Source organism: Alligator mississippiensis, chromosome 10 (genome assembly GCF_030867095.1).
Source record: "Alligator mississippiensis isolate rAllMis1 chromosome 10, rAllMis1, whole genome shotgun sequence".
In the NCBI taxonomy this organism is placed as follows: domain Eukaryota; kingdom Metazoa; phylum Chordata; order Crocodylia; family Alligatoridae; genus Alligator; species Alligator mississippiensis.
In genome coordinates, this window is record NC_081833.1 from 76,351,246 (window position 1) to 76,369,287 (window position 18,042).

Genomic DNA, 18,042 nt, shown 5'->3' on the forward strand with positions numbered 1-18,042 from the left:
GGATAAACAGGCAAACAGAGTAGTAGTAATGTTGGAAACAATGCAGCGTTGTTTTCCATCTCTAACTTTTTTTTTTACAATTTAAAAATTTTGAATGTAGGAATTGATGTTGTGGATCAGATTAGTGATTTGCCTAGCCTAATATTCTGTCCTATGCCCCCGAGTATAAGGATTTATGTCTCTTTCTAAACTATGGGCTATTTTTTAAATCTTTACTATTATAACTGGATATTGTTTTCAATCTAGAGTAACTTCTCCAGTAACCCCCCTCTAGCTCAGTTTCTAGCTGCTTCCTGTTTTGTAACTTCTTCATCTACCTCATAGTTCTTGCACTATTTCCCTTCTCCAGTTGAACTAGTGCTTTCCTGTCTGGTGCTGTAGCACATACTTTATGTAAATCTGGTTAGATTTTGGTAGATTTACCACATGCTCCTTATCTGGGAGATCAGCTATCAAAGAAAAATATATAAGGTTAGTCAAGCACAATCTACATTTGGTAAACCCATGTTATCACATTTTTAATTCAGGACCCAGCTGTTAACTTTTCTTCAGTGTTTCCTTTAGACGGGTGGTTCTCAGCCCACAGGCTGCATGCAGCCCAATCAGCACACTGTTGCAGCCCATGTAACATCCTGTTAAAACATTTTTTTAAATGGATACACAGGAAGTAAGTTGTGTGGGTGTGACCACTGAGGACAGCAAGTGTGTCCCACTGTGGCAAATAGGTTGAGAACCAATTATCTAGACACTAACATACTGTGATCAAACTAAGAGGTCTTTAGTTTTTCCCCTTAAACATAGACATTGCTTTTGATGTTCTTTGAATACATTGCATTACATCCTTTTTGATAGATTAAAAGTACTTTTTATTAGGGGTGCATGAAATGGGCCATAGTTGATTCGGATTTGGCCTGAATTGGGGATAGTGATTTGATTAGTTGATTCGGATCACTGTCCCCTATTCAATTTGGCCAAATCCGAAGATTCAGTGCCGATTCGAAGAATTAGCGATTTGGCCATAGACAAGCTTTAAATGTTTTTTCTACATACCTCAAGGTACCAGGCGTGGCTCGTGAAAGCCATGATGCTGGGGTAGATGGAGTATCCCACAGGAGTGCGGGGGAGGGGGTCCCCCTGTGCTCAGTGGCAAACCCAGAAGTGGACCGGAAGTACTTCCAGTCTACTTCTGGGTCTGCTGGAAAACACACTGGGGGCCGCCCTGAGCCAGGATGGTGCGGGGGGGGGGGGGGGGTGCGCTCCCCAGAAGTGGACTGGAAGTGCTTCTGGTCCACTTTAGGGTCTGTTGCTGAGCACTCTGGGGAGCCCTCCATGCTCCCGTGGGATGCTCCATGCGCCCCAGCATCGCAGCGTTCACGAACTGCCTGGTACCTTAAGGTATGTAGAAAAAACATTTAAAACTGTGTCTATGTTTGAATTGTTGAATCTCTCCGAATCGATTCGAAGGGTTCCAATTCAATTTGGAGAACTTAAAGGGTCTCCTTATTCGATTTGGATTCGGAGGTTGGCCACTGAATTGGGCCGAATCTCTGCCTAATTGAATTGGGGACTGAAGCTTTGTACAGCCCTACTGGTCAGTGTATAAACTAGCCTCCCTGTTTGGTTCCTGGTGATCAGGTAAAACTCCAAACTGCAGTAATATGATGTGCGAAAGGCCAGACCTACTCCACAAACTTTTACCACCATAACCATGTTGGTTCACGGATGTGATGAAGGGCAATGTATGAGCAACAGCCATGCAGGCAAGGCTCCAGTGTACACAACTGTATTGGCAAAGCTGCGCTTGTTTGCTTAGTGGAGGTGGGTGTTGGAATATGCAATACCAGCAAAGCGCTCCTAGTGTACACCTGATCTAAATAATGACTTAAATGCAAGAGGCCAATTCACAACTCAATCAGGCATCTCAAGTATGTACAACTTTATTATCAAGCAACTCTTCCTCCTAAAGGACTCATCTAATATTAACTTTTTAACATGGGTTCAAAAGGCCTTATTTACTTACAGGAACTTGATAGCCTTGTGATTATTCTTGCTCTATGGTTTGGTTTTTTTAATAGCATTTCAAACCACACTTCACGTTTTACAGAGCAAACAAAGATAGGATCTCTGACTCAAAGCTTATAATCTCATTTGAGATGTTATATACAACTAAGCAAAAGAACAGAGGAAAAGGACAAGTAAAGGTGAGGAATATTAGTTTGTTACTCAGTTTAACTATGCACATGATGTGGGTAAGTCAATGATTTGTTTTAAAACTAATTTCGACAACTATTGTAAGCATCACTGATCATTGGTGACACATAGGGAGTGCATGCTGGCCTTTTTGATGGGACCTTTTAAACCCTTTAATCTTTCTGAATCGATTCGGAACCCTCCAAATCGATTTGGAAAGATTCGGACATAGAGACAGCTTTAAATGTATTTTCTACATGCCTCTAGGTAGCGGGCGGCTCATGAATGCTGCAGTGCTGGGGCACATGGAGTGTCCCACAAAAGCATGGAGGGCTCCCCAGCGTGCTTGGCAGCAGACCCGGAAGTGGACCAGAAGCACTTCCCAGTCCACTAGGGAGTGTGCAGGGGGAAGCCTGTGGGGGGCCAGCCGCCCGCCTCCTCCCTCCCCCCCCCCCCCCCCCCCGCTCAGCAACTGGTGCTTCCTGGGTCTGGAGGGGCACTTGGGGACTCGCCGCAGCCAATCACCAAACCAGGGGGATGCAAGTACTTCCGGTCCACATCTGGGTTCAGCGCCCTGCGTGTGGAGGGACCCTCTGCACTCCTGTGGGACTCTCCATGCACCCCACCATCGCAGCATTCACAAGCCATGCTGGTACTTTGAGGTATGTAGGCAAAACTTTTAAAGCTGTGTCTGTCTGAGTCGCCGATTTTCTGAATCGGCATCAAATCTTCAGATTCGGATTTGGCTGAATTGAATCGGGGGCAGTGATCTGAATCAACAAATCGGATCACTGTCCCTGATTCGGGCCGAATCCAAATCAAATAGGACCCACTTCACACACCCCTACTGACGCAGTACTTCAGAAGTCTGTAATGCTGTGCCTGGTCTGGCTGCTGATTTCTCAGATCTCATCAGGCCTTATATTTAATTTGAAGGCTGCTTTTCTGCATGCAACACCATCAGTCCTGAAATGCCAGGGAATGTTTTGGGAGCCACTGGGCAAAACCTTATTAATTTTGTTGAAAGTTGGAAGGAGCAAGTAGGAAATACAGCACTCCTCTCACCTAACACTTAAACACTGTGCCCCATTTTTTGGGCAGAGTGCCAAAAACACATGCAACCTCCACTTGTAAGATGTTGGTATGCCAGGGGCTGGTGGCTATGGAGCTGTGAGAAGCTCAACCCTTGTTGGGGCAGCACAGCCCTGGCCACTTCACCATCCACTCTGAAGCATGCGTGCCAAGCAAAACTCCTTCACGTGCCATGCTCTGGCACCCATGCTGGGGGTTGCCTACCCCTGGCTTAAAACATTCTGATAGTTTGCAGATCAAAGAATTGCATGATGGTGATCCATAACACCTTCCAGCATGACAGTACCTCTCGTCTTAGTTCTGCCCATCCTCTCAGTTGAGTTTAAAATGGTGGCAGCCCAAATTAGAGAAGCAAAGACTTACTTAGTACGGAGACCTGGCAAATATACCTTTAAGCTCTGCCTTTCAGGTGGGCAGAAGACCTTGTCATGGAGGTAATGGTGGATCCTGACTTGGTGTAGAAGAGGGAAATTGGAAAGAACAGGGAATAAGTAAAAAAACTGGAAAGGCAGAGATTGAGGATACACAGAGGCTCTGGCTTGAAAGGAGATTGAGGGATATTTGTGAGGGAGACCGGGCAAGGGGGTGGTTGAGAATAGGAGCATGCTCCAGCATGGGACACTCGCAGAGCCTCTGGCATGGAGTGGTAAATGGGACAGTCTTGCTTATATGTTACCCCTGACATAAGGGAGGGAGGGGTTTGTAGTAAGATTCAAAGTAGAGGAAGATGTGGGAATGGTATGCAAAGAGCTTTTAGGGGGACATGGATGAATGCTGGCAACTCGTGGTGGGTGCACTGAGTTCAGGCCACAGGAGCAACACAGAGTGCAACCCACTGATCTTGGAATATGCAGCTACAAAAGCCTGCATGCTGTGTACACTTACCATCATTGGTGTCATCATCATGATTTCTAATATTGGTATATTAGAAATATACCAGTATTTGAAATGAAGTAAGCCTTGACAAACGCTATAGGATTTTCAGCTGTGAAGACTTAAATCTGTGTAACCTGAGAGCAGACATCTCAACAGCAGCAGTGTTAGCATCAGTACCAGGCTTGATGGTATGCCTCTAACAAGCGAGTGAGTTTGTGCTTTCTCTGTGTGTATCATTTTTTGGTTTCTGCTCCGACTGTCAGTAACAGAGGTAGATGATACTTCTACATTTCCTGGGAAGTGGAATGAAAGAATCGGTTCCCTACACACAAGCATCTGAGCAGCTGTAATGTCCTGGTTCTTGGTCAGCATTAGGTTGGGTTGTTGAACCTGCTGTAGAAATGAAAGTCTTTTATGCATGACTGACAGTGCTCTGAGCCTGTGCTGATCACTGTCCTCGATCAATATATCTGCCTGCTGATTAAAGTCACAATGTGTTCTTACTACGTAAAGTAAGAAATCAGAGATACAGTAGTGACTTTGGTACACAAGTTATGGATTAGTTTCCATGGAGCTATGATGATCTAAATGGGCTGATTTGAGTAAGGTTTGGGGCTATCAGAGTCATGCTTATGTGGGCTGTTTGCTTTGAGTTTCACAGATACGTTGCAGAAATTCTAGAATCTGCAATTCTGGGCTGTTTCAGTTTCAGGTTTGTTTGCTTAATGCTGTTTATGGCGCTGTATACATAGTACTAGTCTAGTAAGAGTAAATCACTTTTCATCTGAAACAAGCAGTGGAAAATTTCACTTTGAAATCTGATTTGCCTGGGATTGGGCTCAGCACAGAAAGCTCTCTTAAATGTACTCCAGATACTTCAAAGGAATTATGAAGCAGTGGTCTATAATCCAGGTCTAATAAGGGGGTCTGTGTTTTGCCCTTAACTTTTCTTAGAACTTTCAAGAGGTTTTTCTTTTATTCTTTCAACCGTTGCTTTCTCAGACATATGCACTGCTTTACCCTAACAGAAATCACTCTCAAGCAATTATTGCCACTGCTAATTAACACTTTTACATAGACCATATTGGAAAGCTAGGTCAGAAAATAGGCCATACTGTTCAGTGTGAGGGCAAGCCTACACAGAGATGTTCAGGGAAAAGTAAGTCAAATTAACTAAAGGTGTGAATTCAGAGTGTATTAATTAAAGCATGAAAACTTCAGTGTGAGCATTCTCATTCAGAAGTTAAGCATCTTTAATTTGGTTGCATCTTCTTTACGTCTGGATTCTTGAGTTTACCTTGAGCCAGGTGTTTTTCATCCAGGTGTCTGAGCGCCCTGGTTACCTGAGCTGTTTACACTTTTATGTAAAGAAATGAGAGATGGTGTCATCCATTTTTTGTGACTGTTTTGACCTCAAGTTTAATTATACCTTCCACTAGATGTTAAGTAAGATGGAGGAGAAAGAAGCAAAAGTAGAAAATAGAGATATTTAGAGTTCTGACATGTTTATCATACATATATAAAATGTATACAGTCATCATAAGTATGTTGACTTGCAAGGTGGAATGCAACAATGTGGTGTTCTTATCTTTTGAGGTCAAACCCACATAGTTATTATGTTTCTCAGACACACAGCAGTACTTTGATCAAAAATGTTGTGGGTGACAATTTAGAAGTTAATCTACCAGACTGAGTCCCCCCCTGCCTTGGGAAATGTCCCCTGATGTACAATCTGTTGTGGGCATGATGAATTAAGAGACTGGGACATGGAGGGAGAAGGAATGTGAAGGAAGGGGGCAAATGGTAGGTGACTTAAATATTGTTAGGGCAGTGCTACACGGAAATCTAAAAGCAAATTCACTGCGTGTGAAACTTGTGAGAAGTCTTGCTGAGCTGCTAGAGGGAGTGATAATGTTAGACTAGTGAGGGAGAATAGTTTGGCAACACTTTAACTTGGCTGGGACTAGAGTGGGTATCATGAAATCCATGGAAGAGTTTGGCATGGCTCAAGTATCAAGTGTATAACTTGGAATTGTCCATCTTTGAGTCTGCAGGATTGTTTGACAAAAACATTACAATACAGTCTATCCCTTTAGTACACATTTAAAAATGTATGGCATGAAATACTAGCAATCTGTAGTATATCTTAGCACACTAGATGATACTGAGAATGCTACTAGTTATTCTTGGCCTTCATAATCTTTTAGAAACCCAATGCTTTACAAACATGCAATCAATACATTTTCCAACAGAGATGCCAGCCAGCCATGATGACTGTTAGGCTTAAAGTGTTGCTGACAGAGTGTATGCCGTCTCTTTTCGCTATAACAGTATGTTGGCAGAATTAAGGTGTGTAACCATTCATTTTTCAGAAAGTCTAAAGTGAAACTGCAGCCTTAGGATGTACTTGCTTCCTCGGGAAGATTAAGAAAATAATGTTTCTTGTATCTGCTTACAGTTTAAAGTTGGTGCACGCTCAGTTTTTGTATCACAGTTCCCAGTAAATCTTCAAGTCTAGATGCATTTGGAAAACAGAAGGCTTGATTTTACTACAGTTCAATATGCAGTTGGTCACCTGACACTTTTTACTTTTTGTCATACTGGTAAAATTTGCATAGGAAGAGCGAGGGATCCAAAGACATTGACTGAGTGCTTGGTCTTGATGGAGTTTGAAATTTTGCTATCTGTGTTTTTGGATTTAAAATCCAACTTGGCTGATTTAAAATGTAGACCAAATAGTGGAGGATTCAAGACCATTCACATGAAGAACAAATTCTTAAATCTAAATAATGTGGAAAGTGAGTTTTTTCCTTTTTTTGGATAACTTTCCAAAGATCCAGCTGTAGATATGTTATCTGGTCCTTAACAAATCTTACTTAGAAACCATCAGAACTATTTTTAGATAAGGACACTGTTGTATGTAGAGAAAACAGGTGAAGACAGGTTAAATGGAAGTGCCCAAGATTGTGGGAGAGGAGTCCAGTAATGTGTCAAAGGAACATGACAGAGGCTTAGTGTTCTGAGTTATGGACCAACTGAAAAGCACACTAGTAAATCATGCAAAAAGTGGAGTGAAGTGTTGGACAGCAATGATAAATATTGATGGAACAAAATGAACAAAGGAACAAAATGCTCTGGAAAAATTCGAGATAATTTGCATGGAGCTTGGAAACTGCTCATACCAGAAAACAACCAACAGGTGGTATTTGATTTATACAGAAAATTGATTCTCATTAAAATATTGCAGCCAAAAAAAAAAAAGCTTCATACCTATCATATATTTGTTAAAGGAGATGGTCGTTTCCTTCCCTGCTGTACCTTTAGGATCACACATTGCTTTGGCCTGTCCAGTACTAGAAAGATGTAATTTTATTGTTGAAAGTTAATAAGAGAAACAAAAATGGTTAATTGATTAAAGATAAAATCAGAGCTATGGACAGCTAAAGCAGCCTACTCCCTTCCTCTGCTTCTGTTTTCCACTAGTAAATATATTGAGATTTGCACATGTGCATAGCTAGTTAATACCTCTCCAGCCATGTTGATTGGGTTTTGCACCTGTAAGGTAGGTATGCACAATCATCTGTATACTTAAAGTTAAAAAATCCACTGCTCAGGTGTTATTGTGACCTGTAAGAATATGAAACCTCTCATCATATTATTCCAATAGATAGCTTTCACTTTATATTTTGGATTTAAGCATTCCCCTACAGTCCATGGAAGAAAAAACATTGCGTCTCTGCTGCATTAGAACCAGAAAGTAAATTGGACAAAATAAAATTGGGTTTTATTTTGTCCAGCTTTATTTTGTCACACTCTTCCTAAAGATTGTATTCCTTCAAATCTTTGGATGAGAATCCAAACCCTCAACTCTCTGAATTCCTGAATTAAGGTATTCATATATGAACGCCTTCAATTAACCGGAAAACACAGTGTATTTGGAGATTTTTTTTCTAATGTTGGCTCTGTCCAAATTGTGATGACTGTTCAGCACAGATGTTGCCACCCTGTCCTGTCTTCTGCCTGCATTTTTTTTCTGTGAAGCCTATTTTGAACTTCTTGATTCATTTAAGTTTTGTCAGACTACATTGCGACAAATAGCAGAAATCTCTGTATAACATGGATTCTTCATACTGTTTCTGGTCTCACAGATAAGGCATTTCAGTGTACCAAGGAATACCAGCTCCAGTTGTAAAAGGAGAAAGAAGAAGTATGTAGGGCTTATTCTTCTTTCGTAGTGGTTTTGCACAGTTACTTCTGTCTTTTGTGGTGCTAGTCTTGACTTCATTTGTGAAAGGAAGAGGAGAATTAGGTATATAAAGTTATTGAGACTAATCTGTGTTAGTCTGTCATATGTAAAGGATAATTTTGGCCCAGTTGGCCAGCCTTTATTTATCTTGGGACCCAGTCAAGAAGGTGGACGAAAGAGTTGTACTTATTTATTTTGGGATTTTTGTCACTCTAGGCAGGTATACTTTTACTTTGAGTGGAGGGCCAGAACTGTCCCACTAATCTTACAAGTCTGTAGAATACTTTGCATTGGGAATGTTGAAACAGCAGTTGTCATCTCAACTTTGGGTTGGTGAAGCTGTCTGTTACAGTGCTAAATGAAGCCCAGTCGCTTCACTTTCATGTTTTATCCCTTCCCTTTCTTTTCCTGCATTTCATAATTTTGAATAGCAGCCTCTTCAGGGAAAAGAAATTCTGTTCTTGCCTATCTGTAGAATTCTATACTAAACGGTGATGGTATATATAAGAAAACAACCATGATTTAAACTAGCATCTAGTTTTGTGTGCATGATTCCCATTACTGTGCATTGATTGATGGGCTAAATGTGGTCCCTGAGCTCCCTTTTTTCTTTTATGTGTTATAGCTTGTAGCTTCTGAAGAAAAGTCCAAAAATACTATTACTTTAAAACTCTGGATTGAGAAATAGAAATTAGGCATTTAAATCTTTTAGATAGGCTTTTTAATTCTCAGAATATTCAGGTGAGTATACGCTCCTTCTGGTGCAGTATGTTATGTTTGAAATTTGGGCTTTTTGGAAAGCTTCTACTGATAGTTCTTCATAATTGAAAATAAGCTCAAAGTCTAATTTTGCTTCCCCATTCTTAAGTACAGTTTAGCTGATGAACTGAGGGGATCAAAGTATTAAACACTAAAATAGACCAGAGATCTGTTCATCATCTACAAGGGCAAAGTGTCTTCTGGTGCTGCATGAGGACTAACAACATTTAGTTAAATGCTGGCTGCAAAATTGTTTTTTGTTACCAGCACTGTTGGAGTAAATAAATAAGGACCTGTAACATTTAGTTTGGCATGTGAAGTATGCTTAGGTACCTAGTTCTCATTTAAATACTACTATCTTCACTTCTAAGGTTGTGTAAGTATGGTCAAACCAGAAGCTTCTTGTTTTGAATATATAGCTGTTTTCTACCTGCAAAGGTCAATAATTATTACCTTAAATATATGCTTTTTTTTTTTTTTTTAAAGTCTTATCTTTCAGGGTTTTTACAGGTTTAACAAAACACAGTTCAGTAAAGTCAACTTTTTTTTAACTTTCACAGTATTCATTCTAAATTCACTCTTATTCTGGCACTTAACATTTCATACCAATAGGGGAAAACTTACAGCAGATAATGTTGTTTCATAACAAGAACAATCGGGGCTATTTGTCGTTAACTCTGTCCTACGAATAGAAACATTTAAAGAACGCAGTAATGTAAAACACAAAAATTCCCAGCATAGAGTGGCATAGTTAACTTTTGGGAGCAGTTTCCAGCATTGAGATTATTATGCAAGAATATTGTCCATGATTCTCCTCAAGTGCTGAAATAGGGAATTCAGTCCCCTAACGTCAACAACTTTTATCTACTATTGCATCTAAAAGGCTATGCTGAACAAATGTTAAGGTTTCAAAGTGAAACGCTTGAAAATTAGAAAATGCCAGCATATAGACTGTGTGTTCAGTCTTAATTTGGTTCCTTTGTGCATATGAATCATGGTATGGTCTTTAATTACATGATTACCATCTCTTTTCCCACGGGACCTCTGCCTCATTCAGTCCACAGGAAGGCCCTGCCCTGGGAATGAATCAGCATTATGGAGAAGAAAAGCACATCCTGAGTATCCTTGCCTCATTTGTTGCAGAAGTTCGCATATACTGAATGAGGCAGGGAGCTGGAGAAAGAGGTCCTCTTGGCTAAAGCAATAGCTGCTACCCTGAGGAAGGGGACTCCATCTCTGTTTTTGTTGTGGATTAGCTGTGTAATGCAAATTACTTAGAGCAAACTTTTCACAAATGGCCACAAATTTTATATTCCATATTTCCTATGGGCCTAACTTAAGCCTGTGGTCTGTTTGGCAGAAGTACTTTGAACATATGAAATGCTCTGTAGTGTTTTTCACATTTAGACCTCTCAAACTGGGCACTCAAAAGTAGCAAACCATCTGACTTTTAATATCTCTGCACTTTAGTTCCCTGTTTGTGTAAAATGGGCATAATTCACCCTTCCATCTCACAGGGATTTGTGAGGCACACTGCTGTAGTGATGAGAGCTGTAGAAAATCCCACGAAGAAATTACTAAATCTTTGTTTGGAACAAGCTTGAATAATGTGCAGTAAATAGGAATACGTTTCATACAGTAAAACTGAGATTAAAACAGAATATTGAAGAGTAATAATAGGAACATTATTCATCTTGTGGTAACAGCACTGTGAAGAAAATAGAATGTTCTTGTGTAATTAAAGACTATTGTAGTATATATGCACAAGAAGCCAAATTAGGTTTGCACTGGAAAAAGTAAATTTGGCATTTCCTGGCTTTTGAGTACTTGCATCTTTTTAATGACAGTGTTCTTTTGACAGTTTTTCAGATGTAATAGATTAAAATTGATGGTCATTAACTATAGAATAAAGTGATGAAAACACAGCCATACCAGTTTGATAAAGCTACCCTTTTAAATGGAGCAAGCTTCTTAGAGCCTCTAATCACTGCAGCAAAGCAAAATAATTGAAAACGTAAACCGGTTATATAAAAAGTCTTTGAAAATATATTTTCTAATCTAGAAACATTTGGACCATTGTCTTTCACCTCATTTCTGTGTATTCAGTCAACAAAAATTAAGAACTTGTTGTGCCGTATGCCAAAAGGTCTGTAGTGCACTGACACAAATATAGTTATTTTCTCTATATTAACTCCTAAAACCAGTAGGGAAAATTCTAGGTATTCCTAAAGGAGAAAGAAACTGATGCTACATAAAGCATGTTAACCTAGATCCAGACTGAAGACGTGTCAAATGACCAAGACGAGAGAACATCAGGCTTGCGACACAATTGGTTCCTGAAAACCGCATCTTAAGTCAAAATGTTGTAACTTGGAACTGATTTTCCCATCGGAAACAATGTTATAAATGGGGGATTGGTTCCTGAACCAAGGCCCGATACCTTATTTTCACCAACCCCCCCCCAGAATTTTGTACTAAATCAATTATAGATGAGTAGTATAGCTACATTAATGTATTTATACTGTAAATAGCAATCATATTGGTTTGGAAGTACTTCTCTGAGGTGACTTTGCTGGACTGTTTGAAGGGCTTTTGGCTGGAGTCTTCTTAGGAGTCTTGGCTGCAGATTTTGCTGGAGTCTTGTCTGCTTTCTTAAAGAAAGTGCCCAAGGCAGTTTGGACAGATGTTCTCCAGGGAGATGGGCGATGCAGTGAACTTGTTCCCTGGCGTGGCTTCACGTCAGATCAAGCGTTGTAAAGTCGAAACTGATGTCACAGTTGAAATAGGGTGTCAATTTATAAATGTGGTAACTCGAAGCGTTGTAAGTTGAGGGCTGCCTGTATTAGAGTTAATAAACACCTGAGATCTGCCAGATTAATTACTGGTTTCTCAACAGTGTCAAGAGTCTTGTCTGTTTCTCCTGTATTTTGGACTCTAAGATCACTCTGCCAGCAAATTAAAAACAGAAGCATCACATTTATTAAAATACTATTTTTCCTTTACAGTGCCCTCTTAACTTTCCTTCCATCAGAAGTTACCAAGTAAATTTATCACTATTCAGCTTCTCTTTTTTTGCTTGTCTTTTTTTTTTCTCTTCAATTTTAAATGCAAAATATATTTTAATAAACTTTACTCTTTTGTATTCAGCACACTTAAGATCATTTCAGTTTGCTAATAAAAGCAATTTTTAAAATGCAGATTTTGTGCATTTTAATTAAATTTTTTTTTACATCCAAACGCAGCCTGAAAACATTGTGAATTAAAACAAAACAACAAAGCATTTATTCACTTTTTCTCCTAACATAATAAAAATGTACGAAGCGACATGACTACTTCTATAAACACATACAGATGCACTGTATTGTCCTGGTTAGCAAAATGAAATACCAAGTTATGTTTGGTATCTCTTATACCAAGAGATTTGTTTGTTTTTTTTAGAAAAAAAACTAATAGCAAACAGATTAAAACGGGTGTTTGAATCAAGCGTTCTTCCTTGCTGGCTTAAATCATGATTTTAGTTATTTGACTAATTTTGATTTAAGCCACTCTGCCTGAATCAATCAGTTCAACCTCCTACATTGTTGTTTGAAGAGATGGGAGAGATGCAGCTTAGATGAAGTCAATATTGTAGTGTTCAGGAAAATGAGAAATTGGGCTTTTTCTGATTGTCTTCCTTCTTTTTTAATAAAAGGGTACATTGACCTTTGTTACCCAACTTTTGCATATAATAAAGCAGCAGCACGTGGTGTGAACACCTTTCTTTTTCTTTGTTTGATTTTGCAGTTAACTTTTAAGAATTTCAGTGAACATGATCAAAATGAAATACTTAAGATATCCTAAAGAAGAAGACCTCAAATGTATGATCATTGATCAACTAACTAAATGGGCTGTTGGAAAGTACCTCACTTCTTGTTGTCATTTTTCTGTTGTTGTTTCATAGGAAGTCTCTCTATCAGGTTGTCATACAGACCATAAAAGGGCACAGCCTACAAAGTATCTGTCTTTTGACTAAGCCATTCAGGATTGATAAACTGACTCAAGGTTGTGTCAGTTGTGTTTGTATGTGTGTACTTGGCATATTACTAAAGGATCCTTGCACTAAAAAGTGGGTATCATTTAAACAAAGCAAAAAAGCCAAAGGAGCTCCCTCAAAAGCTTCGGGAGGGGGCGATGGGCCTAAAATCAAGGTGAGGGAACACTTTGAGGAACTGGACATTTACAAGTCTGCGGGCCCCAATGGAATGTACCCGAGAGCCTTGAAGGAGCTGGCAGACATCACTGTATCCCGCTTAGCAGAGATATTTGAAAAATTGTGGCACTCGGGCAAGGTCCCAGATGACCGAAAAAGAGCCAACAAGAAAGGGAGGAGGGATGACCTGGGGAACTATAGACAAATCAGTCTTACATCTGTCCCTGGAAAAATCCTCAAGAAAATTATCAAGGGATCCATCAACACCAGACTGATGGAAGGCAAACTTGTGAATGCCAGTCAACATGGCTTTGTGACTGGCAGGCCGTGTCTGACCAACCTCGTCTGCTTCTGTGACCAGGTAACATGTGCCCTGGACAAGGGAGATGACATGGACATCATATACCTGGACTTCAAGAAGGTCTTTGACCTAGTTCCCCATGATGTCCTCATGGTTAAGCTGTGGAACTGTGGCCTTGATCATCATACAGTTTAATGGCTAGGCAACTAGCTACGGGGTCGGACCCAAAGAGTACTAGTTGAAGGGAGCAAATCAACATGACTCAGGGTGACCAGTGGAGTCCCTCAGGGTTCTGTACTTGCGCCAGTACTCTTTAACATCTTCATTAAAGATCTGGATTTGGGTGTCAGATGTGAACTCACCAAGTTCATGGACGACACCAAATTATGGGGGAGGATGGTCACACTGCAGGACAGACTGGGGATACAGGCCGACTTGGACACAGTCTCAAGGTGGTCTGACCAAAACCTGATCGCCTTCAATGCAGAGAAGTGTAAGGTGCTGCACCTTGGTAGGAAGAACCCCCAGCATACTTACAGGCTAAGCAGTGTTATGGTCACTAGCACCACGACCGAAAGGGACTTGGGGGTCTTGATTAACCGCAAGATGAATATGAGCCACCAATGTGATGCTGTGGCTGGCAAAGCTAACCAAACTCTGGCATGTATCCACCGTTTCATCTCAAGCAAAACCTGGGAAGTCATCCTCCTGCTTTACTTGGCCCTGGTGAGACTGCGGCTGGAGTACTGTGCCCAGTATTGGGCCCCCCATTTCAGGGAGGATGTGGAGAAGCTTGAGAGAATCCAGAGGAGAGCCACTCGTGTGATCCAAGGCCTGGAGGGAAGGCCATACGAGGAGAGGCTGAGGGACTTGGGACTCTTCAGTCTGGAGAAGAGAAAGCTCAGGGGGGACTTAGTGGCAGCCTACAGTTACATAAGAGGGGTACATCAGGATCTGGGAGAACACCTGTTCACCAGAGCTCCACAAGGGATAACAAGGTCTAACGGCCATAAACTCCGGGAAGGCCGATTTAGACTAAACCTAAGAAGAAAGTTTGTTGCAGCGTGTGTGTCCAGGGTCTGGAACAAACCGCCCCCAGAGGTGGTGCAAGCACCCACTCTGGATTCCTTCAAAAAACAGGTGGATATATTCCTTGCTGGGGTCACTTGATTCCAGCTCACTTCCTGCCTGTGGCGGGGGGGCTGGACCCAGTGATCTCTCAGGGTCCCTTCCAGCCCCTAATGTCTGTGAAATCTATGAAAATACATCCTATTTCCAGCTTGCAAGTATAACCTCTAACATATTTTAAACACATTCCTTGTGAATGAGTTAAATAAAAGGTAAGTATGTTAGAAACAGAAATGTCTGCTGTTTGTGGGCATATGTGTCCCAAAAACCTCAGTAAGAGTATCCTTGTTCTGTCCCATTTTAGGAAGATTTTGAGGTTTAGAATATAAACATGGCCTATACATGACTTATAATTTTTTAATATAATTATTTAGCATTTGTTTTGTCTTAAGCATGCAGCTTCTTCATTGCAGTACTAAATCTGTATTAAGCTTTTAGTCGCGTTGCATTGCCTGCCTGAGTATAGTTTCAGAAAATTCATTTTATAAAAAGAATTCCATGCAAAGTAGCTTACTTTTTGTTGGACAGCCCAGTTATTTGTTACTGGACAAACTTTTAATAATACATGCACAGCTGGCATGGCCAAGTAGATATCCAGATACATGTGAAAGCAGTTTTCTTAAGCCTTTGGTATGCACCTATATTTGCAACTCTATTTGCATGCATTCTCCATTTGCAAGCTTCAGGTGCTGGAAACAGTGGTAACATTTCTGCATCACTTTGGAAGAGCTGGCTGTGTACTTGTGCACTGATTTTGTAATAGTCATGTTTTGGTCTTCACGTTATGTGCTAGTAAAACATACTGTGAACTAACTTGATGGCAAATTCTTCATTTGACTGTGGGCAATTCTGTATTTAAATAGTAATTTAATTGCAGTTAATAGCTTCTGAGCCATCAACAAACGTGTGGAAAAGCTGAGTTAATATGTTGTTAGGAGTAACATTTATGTTCTTGCCCTTGTAGTTCTTTTTGCTGTGTTTTAATTATTATGGCTGCTTATATACACAATAAATTAATTCAAAATAATAACATAAGGTGTTGTACTGCTACACATTACTGTGATGTCTGAAGGCGTTCCACACTCAATAGACTGGGAATAGTGTTGCCTCTAGTGGACTCTGCTGTCTTTGCCTCTCTTCTACCTTTTCAGTTTATAGAAATCTTTGTTTGGAATAGGCTTCTTTTTTTTTCTGGGGATGCATGAAAAGCAGTGATTTATTGTGAATGTCATTCTGATTATGGTGGTAAAGTTTTATTTAATAAGAAATCTTTATAGCCTTGCCTAAAGTTGATCACACTTGATTGTACTACTGTACTCTGGAAGTTTGTTCTACAACCTGACTCTGGACTACAGGTTTCTTGTCACCTCTGTCGTGTCTTATTCTGGGTTTTGTCTTCTGCATTGTTCCAGATGATTGCAGCTTCCTGGCAGGTTCTCATATGGATACATTATGCTTTGAAATAGAAAATAAAAAATTGTTCAATCGTGGACACTTCTACTTTAATCTTTTAAAATAAATGTTATTCCAATCCCTAGCATGTTTCAAGAATTCTGCTAATGCAGCATTGTAGAGATTCTTGAGATATTGGATGTGTGGCCCACATTTCTAGGCTAAAATATTAAATGTGATCCAGGTGTCGCAATTTGTAAATGCAGAAGTGTGTATTACATAGTTTTCTCTCTACCTCCAACAGAATCTGTCTATGACCTTCTCCCAAAGGAGCTGCAGTTACCACCCTCTAGAGAAACATCTGTAGCATCCATGAGCCAAACAAGTGGTGGTGAGGCAGGTTCGCCTCCTCCAGCTGTCGTTGCTGCTGGTAAGGATTCCATTTTATTCTGTTACGATATTAAGGTTATAATTTTCTGGCCAACATGAACAGTGATGACAGTTTTGGTGTCTAAGAAAAAATCCTGAAGTAAAAAATGAGAGCTCATTCTAGGAGACTTCTGATAATGAAACTAAGTATAATTACATAAGTTATTATATATGCCATCTTAAAAGTTATGTTAATAACACCAGCATTGCATTTGTAATATATTTAAAAGAAAGATTTAATATTAGTATTTTGATTGGTACAGTCTTCAACATTATAGATGTGTATCAACTCCTAGAATGTGCTCTTGTCTCCAACTGTAGAAAGCACCAATTTGGAACCGAGTCAGTCTGTTGACTGTTTATAAAACAGTGAATTCCAACTAGGATATAAAATGGAATATGAGATCATATTTTGGCCATGAGGCTTTTATCAGGCTACAGAAATAGAAAATACAGTTCTCGGGGGTTTTTTGCAGAGCCTGAAGAAGTTCTCAGGGTTAAATCACATTTGTTTTTGTAGTACATGCTACAGCTTTTTATTTGACACTGAAACTTAAATGTAATTTACTAGTCACTGTAAAATTAGACTTAATGTTTTAATTCTAAACTGTAATTTACAAAAAGAATTATGCTGCCCTTGGGGGAAAAAATCTAAGGCATGCTATTTAGTCTTAGTATATTGTATTTATTTTATTTCCCAAAAAAGCATATTTTAGAGTAAAATCACAAAGCCCCTTTCATTGATCTTCATTTAAAAAATAATAAGGAAGAGGTAGAGTACTGCTAAGAACAAAATTTTGATTTCTGAAGTTGGCAACAGCATAATTCACTGCTGACTTGCACAGCTGTAATTCCTCTTTAGTCAGCTGGTATGGACTATTAAGCACCTTCACTCTAGCAAAAAAGCAAAGTAATCATTGCACCTGCAGATAATGCATCTTCTCTCGTGATTTGGGATTTTGGGGATAATCTGATCCCTACAATCTTTATAAAGTAACATCAAGCTTGTAAAAAGAGAAGTGTGTTGGCCTTAAGTTCTACAAAATTAATGTTTGAAATGGGAATGCTGAGAGCTGCATTATAAAGAAAGCACTCACTGTGTGTTCATATATATATATTAACCCTGTATGAGAACATTTCCCCCAGAACTGCACAGTGCAATAAGCAGTCTTACTGGCTGGACACTGAGATGGCTTAAACCTGGTAGAGAAACTTTTCAGCACAGATCACCGTTCATGTTTTGCCAGACATTTTCTAAAAGAATCTGTGGATTTAATTGTGTCCTGTGGAATTTGTTAGTTACTACATTTTATAAGACGTGGTACTCTTTGTAATGTTTGATCCCAAAATAGTCCAGCATGCCCTTAACTTCAAGGTATTTTAGCTCAGTATTTCATAGTGAATCTGGTTTGATGTTACAGCAGCAACTGAGCATTTTTT

General features: G+C 39.8%; 1 protein-coding gene across 3 annotated transcripts in view; it reads left to right on the plus strand.

The window, feature by feature from the left end:
* NFAT5 (nuclear factor of activated T cells 5) overlaps positions 1-18,042 on the plus strand; it is a 101,697-nt gene that overhangs the window by 18,936 nt on the left and 64,719 nt on the right. Inside the window, exon 2 of one of the 3 annotated variants that reach the window (XM_019487736.2) lies at positions 16,478-16,603. In XM_019487736.2, the coding sequence (XP_019343281.1) occupies positions 16,478-16,603 (126 nt within the window). Of the gene's footprint in view, positions 1-16,477; positions 16,604-18,042 lie in introns of those variants that run through there. The other 2 variants (XM_006258823.4, XM_019487737.2) reach the window with 2 other exon arrangements.